Here is a 12637-nt window from a genome sequence, read left to right as displayed (position 1 = left end):
TCCCTAAATAGGTCTGTGGTACTCTAAATAATTTCAAATAGATGTCTGTATCTAGAATATAAAAATATCTTTAAGAGTGTCTAATATTCATGTGTGTTTATATGACACGTGGTTGCCTACTCAGAAATGTTAGTGTTAAGTGATGATTTGTCCAAGGGAGATACCCCTTGTGAATAAAGTTCCTATAAAACTACTACAGCTATTCACCTCTGCTTACTGTCTGGCCAGGCAGTTTCCTTTTCTGTAACAGAAACTGGTTGAATGAGGCTAGTTGAAGGACATAAAGCTATTGCAGCTTTCACTGAAAAAATAATTATGATCATCATAGATGGAGTCCTGCTCTGTCTTTTTCTGAACAGAAACTTCCATCAGTGGCTCTAACCCTGAAGTGAGAACCAGCCCAGCTCTCCTAACCTGCATCAAGTCGTGCCAGAACCTTTGGCTTCCCACTGTGCACGGAGCTTTTCTGCCTGGGCCCATTAATTTTGTGCCACATCACTATTTAGCGTTATTAGCAGCAAAAAAATAATAGCAACAAGCAGCTACACGGAAGTTTGGAATTAATTATTTCTTTAATTATTTGTTTTGGAACTAATTTTTGTTTTGGTTGCTTCCTTAGGGTCACCAGGGTTCTGCAGGGCCCCCAGGGCCCCCAGGACCCAAAGGAGAAAAGGTATGAAGATGGATTATACTGTGATACAGTCTGAGTAATTATAAAGGGAAGAAATGTTACTGCATGCTCACTGTATTCCACAGCATGCAGCAAAACCCACTACTGGCAATATTTATTAGTATTGTGAGAGAATATGAAAAGAAATGCAAAACTAGGGAAATGGATCATTCAGAGGCAGAGTTCTGAATTATACAGTTGAAATGTTTCAGGTTTTAAAACACAAGGTACTCACTGTAAGAAACACATTCTATTGTATCAGATAGCACCACTGCCCTTAATAAACACAGCTGACAGAAATAATTAGTGGGGAACCAGCTGACTATTTACTTAGCTTTCAGCCTGTGAGTACACCCATGGATTTTACTGAAAGTCCAAGTAAGATGGACAAAGGTCTGTGCTTAATATAAAATATTTGGGGCAGGATGTTGCCTCAGTGCAGTTTTGACAATTTTAGTGTCAAATTCACTGTTGTTCTTTCAAGCCTTAAATCCTGCAAACAGATTTGTTTGCTAACTGAAGTCTCTGTGCTCCCAAGCAGGTGCAGGGATTCCCTTCATGAAGATTAGTTTGGAGTTGCACCTGACAGAGAAATACATTCTGATATTAGGGCCAGTTTTGTGCTATAGGCAATTAGTGGTTGATGTTACAAAGAGGTTATGATATCATTTTCAAAAACAATAACTGAAAACCACATTGTTGGGAGCTAGGTGCCTCGCATGCTTGGTCGCTTCTGAAAAAGCACTTTGAGGCACTTTAGAAATCCTTCATCATATTTAAAATGTGAGCCTTTTATGTGAGCATTAAATGCCAGTAAATATAATCTGGAATAGAAAACTTTTTGTCCATTAGTTTGGATGGCAGCTGTTTCATATTTAAAATTTATTAGAGTTCAGGCTGAATGTTGGAGTCTTCTGTACGCTTGTTTGTTTATATTAAGTATATTTCTAAAAAATAGCGGAAGAAACTTTCTTTTTCCCCCCTGTCAAATATCCTGTTTATCTTTTTTTTTTATTTTCATTAAATAAAGAAATGATTACATGGACATTGTTCAAATACTCTTTTTTTAATAGCTGCCTTTGAGAATAGAGCAAATACTTAGCTTTTTTAGTCCTATATGTCTTTGGGACATTTAGGTGCATATTAAAACGGAGTTACCATTTCCACTGTATTAAAATCGTAAGTATCACATTCACTTTTTGCATCTATACAGTATGTTCTCTGAGTGTTTATTAGCATTTGAAGATGTGTGCATTGTAGGCAAGGTTGAATTTCCCAGTTAATATTGTTTAATATCTTTGTTTTAGGGTTACCCTGGTGAAGACAATACAGTCCTTGGACCACCTGGGCCCATAGGTGAACCAGTAGGTCTTTCTTTCTCAAAAAAATTATATTAGTGCCTCTCAAGACAAGAGACAATGCAGGTTCTTTCTGCAACTTTATATCACTGTCTCAGGAGTCAGTACCCCTTTGTACAAAAATGTAGAATAACGGTCCTTTAATCAGTAATCCTTCTCTGAAAAATGCAGTCATGTGCTCTTAGGAGTATGTGCCCTGTGTAATTGCACTAATGCCACTAATGCTGTTAGTCTGTGTTCAGACCAGCACATTTTGGAACAGAATTTTACCCTCTCTGTTTATCCTGAATTAGAACTAATTGATTTACTAACCAGAAATATTTTTTGACTTATTTCATTATCACTACAAAGCTAATTTAGCTGATTTAGAGAGATGCATTTTGTAACCATTTTTTTTAACTGAATTTGTATGTGGGATATCTCTCAAAAAAAAAAAAAAAAAAAAAAAAAAAAGCCATCTCAAAATCTTATTAAAAGTGTTTCATGTTCAGGCTTAGATTGTGCCAGAAGTAATACTTGTACAGCCTACTTTTATTCAAATTAACCTCAATATGTATACCTCACTTCCTCACAAGGCAGGACTACAAGACCCTGATGTAACTGGAGACAGAGTCTGGACTAGGTTCTTAACTTAATTACAGTAATGCATGAAAAGAGAGTCCAGCCAATTCTTTTGTAGCCAAACTGTCTCTGTAATGCTGACTGCTCAAACGGCAAGCAGCGCCTTTCTGCCTTGTGAATTCCCTCTAGGAAACATGCCATGAGGCTGCTGAAACCTTGGAAAGTATACAAACAGTTGCATAATAGTTATCTATTGGTGGATTTGCACTAGAAGCAGCTAATCTGTTCATTTGTGAACTGTAAAGCTACACTGCAGTTATTGATGCCTGGCCAATTTTTCATTATGTGCTTTTACTTAAGACAGGTGAGAAAAAGGCAGTCCCTTATTATTTTGTCTAATGATTGGCTGGATGTATTTTGGAAAGTCTTGGCTATTCTTACTTTCTATGGGCATGATTCCCTATCCCATCATTTTTCTTTTGACTGAGATTTGGTCCATTTGCAGCAATGGGAGTTAAAATTCTGGGGAAAAAAATCCCATTTCTTGTGGGACTGGGCAAGCCTTTCCCTAAAGTAGAGTTAGTGAGGTGTCTGAATTCAGCAGGAAGAACATGACTCTCAAAAATCATGCTATTCTCAATGCTCCTGTGCAGCTCGTGTATGTGAGACATGCTGAGGGATTGAAATTACGTTTTTTAGGACAAACATAAAAATGAAAGCAGATTCTGAGTACAGCAAGTCATTTCAGAAAATAACCCAATTTTTCATGTGTTGTCTTAGAGAAACCATAAGGGAGTTTATCTCTCATGTCTTGAAAATACAGTCTCTTCATTTATTCTTGGAGATTTTTAATTCAGTTATCATAAATATATATGGGTATAAACCCGGAGAAGTTCTGCTGAGGTCAATACTCCTGTTTCATTTATGCCCATGTAACATCTACTTTTTATCTTATAGTCCCCAAGTACAAAATATTTTAGACAGTGGCTACTGTCTGACTGCAATGCATTTTGTTTAGGAAAAAAAAAAAGTTTATTCCTTTAGACAAGCTAACTATTTGTAATCCTCACTTCCATCTTGTTAGTTGGTCTGTTTTGAGAGAAATCTCAGTTTGCTTTTTGTACTTCACTGCAGCACTATTTCAGTTCAGCTATTCTATTTAGCTCTTTGATTTTCTCTCTAGGGTCCTAGTGGTGAACGTGGAGATAGAGGAGAACCTGGTGATGAGGGCTACAAGGTAATGCATCTTGCTTTTTATTCTCTTTATTTGAACATATAGAGTAATGTAGCAGAAGTATCATCTTCTCTCACAAGTGTGCAGAGATGCACTTGCTGGTGCCTCACTGCATTGATGAGCTCTTAGAACACACTGAAGCATTTTTCCTGTGAGGAGAAGTTGGGAGAGCCGGGACTCATGAGCTGTACTGGTTTTAATGTGCATAAATACCTGATGGGAGGACATCAAGATGCAGGACCCAAGCTCGACTCAGTAGTGTCCAGTAGGACAAGAGGCAAAGAGCACAAACTGAAACACATGAAATTCCTTTTAAACACAAGAAAATGCTTGTTTACTATGAGGGTGACTGAGCACCAGAACAGGCTGGAGTCTCCATCCTTGGAAATACTCAAAACCCTATTGGACATGGTCCTGGACAATCTTTTCTACCTGGCACTGCTTGAGCAGGGAGTGTTTCACTAGATGATCTCAAGAGGTCCCTTTCAACCAAAACAATCCTGTGATTCTGTAATACTGAATGAATTAACATTTTTCTCTGAAATTTATGCACTCTTTGTAAATCTAATCCTAATAATATTCATGAATTGCATTCAGTCTTTCAGTATATACAAATTGGATGGTAACTCATGCTAATCAGTGATACAGTTTGTTTGCTGAAATACAAAAGTGACAATCCTTGACACAGAATATCCTGTTTATATTACACAGATAATAGATATAGTAATAAATCAGTGAACTGAATATGATTGGTGCTTACAGAAGTGGAGAAATGTCTTAAACAATATGTAATTCCCACTTGCAATTTGGAGTAGAGAATTTAAAGAAGGGAAGCTCCCTAAGGCCTGATCTCAGGAGAGCTGAGCATACTTTATCTAGGTCATGTCAGTGAATCTGGGGCCACCCAGTACCTCCCAGAATGGGCTTTGCAAGGAATCTATAGTACACTGAGCGTGACATTCTTAGTTATATTGCAATATGTTATATTTTCTGCTTCCCAGGGTCATATCGGTCTTCCGGGGCTTAGAGGACCTATTGGACAACAGGGGCCTCCAGTAAGTGTTTCAAACAAGTGAGATATCTCTAATGGCTGTTGAAAATGTGTTTTCATCTTCATTCAAATGATTCTTTTTATTTATTTAATATATGTTCTTTCTAAAGGGAGAGCCAGGTGAACTGGGAGAGCAAGGACCAAAAGGAGAAAGAGGTTCACAAGTAAGTAGAAAAAAGTAAAGCAAAACTGCACTTAATGGGAATTTGTATGGTTTTACTGTTCACTATCACTGGAAAACTGTTACATAAGGCTAAAACTCAGTGTTTGGGTTTCCTTTTCATACCTGCAGGGATAGTAAAAACATAGAATGGAAAACTGCATATTGATCTGGGATAGTAAATATGTGTTATTTGATAGGTAAGTGGGTTTACTTTGGAGTGATATAAAGCATTATGAGAGTCTCTTTTGGAAACATCTGAGTGATATTCAGTTGTACCCTTAAATGGAGTTCCTTGTAGCAAACTAGTTCTGGAAGACAGCTAGGATTTTTACTGCTGTGATTTGTAAATGAAGCCTCCTGGTACTGCACTGCATTGAATTTTCAGGGACCTGGAAATAAGGAATTTGCTACAGAATAGTAGAGGCATCATAACGAAGCAAGTCATGAAAAAGATCAAAGGCTAAATCTTTTGCTTTAGAAATAATAGTTCATCTTGGTGGTGAGTTGAATGTTGCCAGAAGTAATTTTATATTTTCCCGTGGGGTATATTTCATTGGCTTTTGCAATTTCAAAAGATTTAGGCTAAAAGATTTCTTACAGTACCAAATGCCATTGCAACTTAAATGAGAAATTTTTCTGAGAAGTTCCATAGTGCAACTCTGTTAGTTTCAAAATTTTCTAGGTAAATACAAGAATCTATAATAGATTAGAAATGGGGACCAACAGAAAGGAAACACGATGTAAAGACATTGTCAGTGTGCACTCTAACCACGTGCTCAGATATATTGCCTTTGATAAACTACTCACAGCACATGATAAAATCAGTCATTCCTCTGTCTTTCCCCTGGAGAATGTTTTCTTTGTATTGCAAACGCCTCTCAGATTAAAACTACCATTTGCAAATATGAAACTAATATCCAGTCTGGAGCAACCCATAAGAGCCTAAAGGTTTACACAAAAATGTTAATAGTGAAAACATTCATTCAATTTAACTCCAGTGGCATGACTGGTGCTGCTATAGCGAGCCTTACAAAGCCAATCCCACAAACTGCAATGCTGAATCATCTGGGTTTACTTTACATGCATTCAGAAATTTTAATGAGAACAATATAAAGTTCTTTAAATATACACGTTCCAGTTCTGATCAGTGGACTTTTTTAATGTCTTTCTTAACAAAAAGTCATTAAATTAAGGAATTGAGCAAAATTTTGCTGGTTTTATCATAACACATTAATTATAAAACATTTACACTTACAATGACTTAGCTTTTTCACTTTATTGCATGTTATATAATATTGCAGCAAAGTAGCTTAGCATCACCTTTGCTTAAAGAACAGCATTTATAATAATTAATCCAGAAAATTTTGGAAGCTTTTTTCTACTTGATCTACTCTAACAAGCTATTTTCTTGTCCTTTCTGTCTGAGTGATTGTATCTTTTAGAGGTATGATAAAATTCATGCCACAGATCTTTAAACCCTATGAAGAATATCCTATAAACAAAATTATCTGAAATGCTTTTGTCCTATTCTGAGCTTTTCTTCCTTGGTACTTGACCTCCTGTGTCACTAAGCCACTTACAAGAACGTTATCTGATATCAGTATCACTTAGTTTTCTAAGTCTTTGGGCTCCTAGATCAGTCAAGAAAAAAAAAATGTCTGGTTTTAAGTAAATTTTTATCTTTTGTGTACATCTTAGATAAAAAGAACATTCCCATATGTGACACTGTTGTTTTCTGGTATTCTCTTCCACATACACTCAGTGCATCTACATTGCCTACTTTTCATTACTTCCCTTTATAAAAGGCGCAGGAAGTGCTGTAAAAGCGTAGGGTGTGGCTGATAGAGGAGAAATTGCCACATTCCTAGTGAAAAACTTTTTATTCCTATTGTTGTTGAAAAATTTCTGAAAACTACACTATACCAATCTGGGAAATGGAAAAATGTATACAATTCTACCAAAAATGTATTCACTTTCACTTGAAAAGCTTTCTGCTGTCTCTTGAAATGGAAATAATCTGGTCCAAAGCCAGGCAATGTGAGCATGCGTACTAGATGGGAACAATTCTCAGCTCTTATTAAGGTATTGAGTTTAAGACATTTGTCAGTTCACAAGTATTTGTAACTTTTAGGGACCCACAGGGAAGAAAGGAGCAACGGGTCAGGCAGGCAAACCTGGAATTCCTGTAAGTAACAAAATTCTACGGTCTATCTTCAGGTTATAAAACATCGAAAATAACAACTAATAAAACCAAAATTGAGTCATGCCAGTGGAACCAGAAAGTCATATGCTTGCTCTAAAGAACTTTCTTATTATTCAGGAAGTGTAAAAGAACTCCTGTGAAAATAAGGATAATTTTTGAACCTATGTCAAATTATGCTTAGTTACTCAGCACATGGAAGTGAAGTGCAGCTAATGTATCAACGAGGTCCTTCGCCCTTGTAAAGTTACTTGATTAGATCATTTTTGCATGTGGCTTGTAGTCCATGGTTACCACATTATATTGCACTGGGCCATATAGTGTTCACTCCTGCCACCCATCAGTTCTGTGAACAGCTGCAGCCTACAGAAGCCTGGATCCATACGTCCATGATGGATACAGCTGGCAGATCCCTTGAGGTTTACTTCTTTCTCTCACTTGCCCTGAGCTGAAATGTTTAATGTTCTTTCTAGAGTTACTGTAGAGAAGCTAACTTGCATCCCTTTCTCCCTGAGGGAGAACAAAGAGCAGGAAGCAGTAGGTGTTCTGTAAACATAACCAAACCCAAAATGCATCAAGGCTATTTTCATCCTTAATAAATAGTACCACACAAGTACATATGGTAAAATAACTTTTACTACCTCATGCCAAAACATTGTCAGTAACCAGAAAAATGCAGCTGCTTCACAGAGCTTGTACCTGCTAGGCAGAGTGCAAGAAGAGCCTTCTGAAGGCAAAGAAATGTGTGTCTTCTGTAAATACTTGGCTCGTTCCTCTGAAGGACTGCAGAGAGTGTATCATTCAGCAGACAAAGGAAAAGAAGGAAAAGCAAGACATATGGAGAGATGAGGAAGAGAAGACAGTAAAACTAGAACTTGAGGAAGTTTCAAAGCACGTCCCAAGTTCAAGATGCTTCGGCAACCTGAAGTTAGAAATAAGATTAAGATGACACACTTCTTACATTCTCTATGGCTGTTGTTTACTTTTTCAAACAAGATGTGTTGTATTTAGCATATTTTAAGTTTCTGAGAAATGCATTCATACAGAGATCATTGCAGAACTCCAAGCCCCTTAAAACAGTGTATGTCAATCTAAAGGGAAATTTTAAAAAATCACTGTTCCTCTGGTAGATTGACATGAGGCTTTTTTGTGAAAGTAAAGCAACAATGCAAATTTTTGTGCAAATAAAGCAACAAACTTGCCTTATTAGAAATTTTTATGTATTTTTGATATGTTCAAATTTGAACAGCATATATTTGTGAATGTACAATCCAGAATATCTAATAAAATGAAGGCAGAAAAGATATATGTTTGGTTTTTTTACAGGGATAAATAAATTACTTTATCAGCTTTCCTTGCTTCAGTTTAAGAATCAACACTCTCAGCCATCTTCCAGACCTGGCACACAGAGGGGTCAGTCCCATGGTTTCAGCTGAAGTTGTTCAGATCCCGTAACACAGCAAGTCTAAGGTTAAGCCAATAGCATTTTAGATCAAACATCCTAAATTAGAGCTCCCTCTGAGAGTATTCATTTGTGGGTCTGTGTTATGTAGGGTTTAAGAAATACTGTGACTGAAATCTAGTTCTGTGATAGTGAAGATGAAGAGAGCTGACAGAGCTATATTTGACTTGAATTTGTTTCAAGGGAAGACCAGGGCCAGTGGGGCAGAAAGGAGCAGTCGGGTACCCTGGACCAGAAGGCATTCCTGGGAACCCTGGCAAGCCTGGGCTGTCAGGGAAGCCTGGCTCTAAGGTAAATTGCTTTCCACATTGCCTCTCTATGTCACGGTGCATTACAGATTTTCTAAGATTATGGTATGGAAGGTATATTCTCAGTTCTTTGAGCATCTTGAAAATTAGATTTCCCTTTCCCTTTCCCTTTCCCTTTCCCTTTCCCTTTCCCTTTCCCTTCCTCCTCTCCTTCTCCTGATACTCTGGCCAGAATGCCAGAATGTAAAATTAGCATATGGGAAATGTGTTGTGAGAACTATTTCATTAGCATATGTTAGTGGTAACTACAGCTAAGGGAAAATGCTTTCTTAATCAGAGAGACTTAACAGTTCTATTCCTGAAAATGAGCCATAGACCCCAGCTGAGACTGCTTCCTTTCAGGCTCTGAGATAATCCCACGTTTTCCTTATTGTCTTTGAATTTGTAATCTTTGTCTCTCTACCTAAGCGATTCTGAAGCTTTGCCTAAAACCAGAGAAAAAGAGTATTAGGTATCTGAGGTACCTGGAAGCATTCTTGGAAACAAGTTTTTTGTCTGTCCTTTGCTGTGGGCCAAGGGCCAAGGGTGGTGACCTGCTGCCTGCTGCCTCTGGGAGCAGTGACACAGCTCTTTGCTTATTCACTCCAGAGAGGAGGGAGAAAATTCCTTTAGTAGTTCTGATGGTTGAAAGTCTGATCACTTTGATTTCAAGTATGGCATTTCTCAGTAGTTTTAGTTAAATTGTCCACTGACTGCTATAAAAGGATGCCAAGTTAGATCTGGCGTTAGGAAGTAATCAAGGTGCTGAATGCGGCACTGTTACAAGTATACATTTCCTATCTGGTTGGAGAGAAAATTAAACAAGTTCCCCATAGGGGGCAGATATACTCTGTTCGAGCCTCTCCAGTTTCAGATAATGTCTTGCTGAACCTGTTTTAAGTACTTAAAATTCTTTGGAGTTGGATTTAGGTGTATTACCCCAAAGAATTCTTACATTTTTGTCTTCTTATTAAAAATATCATCTTTCACATTAAAAAAGACTCTGTTACTCCATATTAACAATAGAGAGTAGCATTGCAACTTGTAATAAAGAGACGCTTGTAACTGATTTTTGCCACAATGAATAAAAAGAACAGAACTTTTGCTGTGTAAGTTTATCAGTCCATTGGGATAGAAGCCATAGTACCATATTCAAAAGCCATGAAAATCACATTTGATATAAAAATCCTGTTTCATGTAACGCTCTTATCTATCTCTATGAGTGCTTAACTGAATGACATGAAAGAAGAGAGAGAGATGTTTGTATATATTTCTACTAAATGATATTACAGAAACATTCATTTGGATGTTAGCAAATTTCCATTTTGTACTTTTTAACATGTCAAAATTGGCTTAACTCCATGTACTCAGTAGCATGTGCTTCCATTTAAATTAGTTGCTTTTATTTATAGTCTAATGTTATTGTACATTTGCATAACAAATGTTCTGATCTTTCTTCATGTGGTAAATTACTGTATATGAGTGTACACAATCATACTAATATTATCAGTATGTCTGATATTTATAAATAAGCATGTAGAACTTTGAATATTTCTGTGGGAAGGTAGTCTCATTTTGTTTCTTGATGCTGAGTTCCTTCTTCCTGGAAAAATGAATACTGTCAATCTCAACTGTTTTTTCAGCCCCCCTGTAGTGAATTAATTCATATTTTCATCAGAAGGAGCTCCTTATCATAAGCTCAGAATCCTCAGGCATCACACAACACTCATCCAAGAACCATCTCAAGGAGTCATCCTCTATAATTTGCAGATATTAGTGCTCTATTCCTGCATATTTCAAAATAGAGTTAGAACTAAATAGGGATCAGCACTAAGGGCTTTTAATCTGAACATGCAAATTTACAGTTCTAGAGAAAATTTTAGGTCTCATAACCTATTCTATATGGTTCCCTGTGGGAAGTGAAAGCAGTCACTGGTATGCTCCTGAGTGCTTCCATATATATTATACATTATACTTGAGTGCACAACTACTGTGGACAGAAGATTGCTTGCTGGTTTTAGATCACTGGTACCTAAGATGGTGATCCAACTGGGCAACTATTCCTCTTTAGGATACTAATATGGAAAGATGCCTTGCATAAGCCCAAAGAGGCAATTGATTTTCTTGAATCTTCTCAGAAGTCTTTCAAGGCCTAGGTAGAAGATCCCACACAAATGACATCAGGATATATTTAGGGGAGGACAGAACAAGGTTTAAGATGAGTGCTGAACTGAACAACGGCAATGGGCAGTGGCATGGTTAGCATTTGCTTTGCTGACAATCAGTGACTTAAACTATAATAACTTGACTCCTCAGAAACCTCAATCCACCCCACAGTTAAAGCACATGTAGCTTTGTTGCTAAGTATGGTGGAGTTTTGCTTTTGGATTATTAGCAGAAATCAAGATGATACTGGTGACCATTGTCTTTCCAAATATTTTGATGTACTATCAATGTGTGTTCATATATACGGAAAGGGCATTAAGTGGTTTTGACTGATTTTATCTTCTATGCCTGTTTTAGCATACAATGAAAAAACATGTTTAGCTGTTCTGCTTGTAATCAATTATTTTCAATTTGTTAAGGGTAATAAAGGAAACTCAGGCTTACCAGGTCTGGCTGGTTATCCTGGAGCTCGAGGTCCCAAGGGATTGCCAGGCATGCCAGGACCCATGGGAGCACCCGGCCTAAAGGTACACACATTGGATCTTGTTTAAGTACAATATTGCTAATATTGCTTAGTCTTCATGCTGTATCCAGTGACTGTGGAACCACCGTGCTACTGTTAATCGTATGAGGAATTGACATCAAAACTTATCTGAAGGGGTAAGGCTGAAAGTTGTGCTGACCTTCTTTCTATAAACTGTAATTAGAAAACAGAGGTCACATCCATCTGGTTGCTATTCTCAACTCCAGAAGCCATTCCAAACACTTTGTATTTATTCACTCGAAGCTTTAGGGCCAAATGTTTGCTCACATTTCTTTTTAATCGTCTGTAACTACTAGAACAGTTTGGATGATTTTAACATCTAAGCCATCTGTTAGCGGAGAAATACTTCAATTTCAAGCTTAAGTCCCAAGTTTGAGGGCTAACAAGTGTGTCTGGGATGTCTGTCTATCATAGGACTTAAACTGTTCTTGTTCAGCCCTGTCAGAAAGAAATCTGAGAGTGCTCCATTTTCCAGGCAGTTCCAGGTACCTGACATCAGCATAATGTCATATCCTCATGTTAATTAGACTCATTTCAGTGGTAAATGCAGCAAAAAATGGAAACATTACAGATAATTTTCTCCACTGAAAATAGGATTTCTCCTCTAAAATCATGATTTGCAGTGCTCTGAGATTTTATTGGTAATCAGTTTTTTTCAAACCTTAAGTTACTTGAAAACTGGGGGAGAGAAATACTGTCTTTGTTATCTTTTCATGAAAATATTATAGTATAAACTATATTCACTATTTGAAGTGTTTATTGCCAATGCTCCCAGTCTGGATTTTACTCCTTTGTCTAGACAATGAGCTGTAGGAGGTAGTTCCTGCTCAGAAGTGTTTGCAATCTGAAAAAGACAAGGAATAGATGAGGTGAGAGAAAACTGTTACCACATAGTGCAAAATAAGTGTTAAGAGTGGACATACTGAGTCAGGCCAAAAGTC

General features: G+C 37.3%; 1 protein-coding gene across 1 annotated transcript in view; it reads left to right on the top strand.

Moving 5' to 3' along the window:
* COL24A1 (collagen type XXIV alpha 1 chain) overlaps positions 1-12637 on the top strand; it is a 152096-nt gene that overhangs the window by 119103 nt on the left and 20356 nt on the right. The window contains exons 41-48 of the mRNA XM_026853918.1: positions 620-673; positions 1978-2034; positions 3773-3826; positions 4825-4878; positions 4985-5038; positions 7169-7222; positions 8883-8990; positions 11572-11679. Coding sequence (XP_026709719.1) covers positions 620-673; positions 1978-2034; positions 3773-3826; positions 4825-4878; positions 4985-5038; positions 7169-7222; positions 8883-8990; positions 11572-11679 — 543 coding nt within the window. The remainder of the gene's footprint in view (positions 1-619; positions 674-1977; positions 2035-3772; positions 3827-4824; positions 4879-4984; positions 5039-7168; positions 7223-8882; positions 8991-11571; positions 11680-12637) is intronic.

This window comes from Athene cunicularia, assembly GCF_003259725.1.
Source record: "Athene cunicularia isolate RWA chromosome 8 unlocalized genomic scaffold, athCun1 chr8_part1, whole genome shotgun sequence".
In the NCBI taxonomy this organism is placed as follows: domain Eukaryota; kingdom Metazoa; phylum Chordata; class Aves; order Strigiformes; family Strigidae; genus Athene; species Athene cunicularia.
The sequence above is the reverse complement of the archived record's forward strand: the minus strand, read 5'-3'. Positions and strand labels throughout refer to the sequence as shown.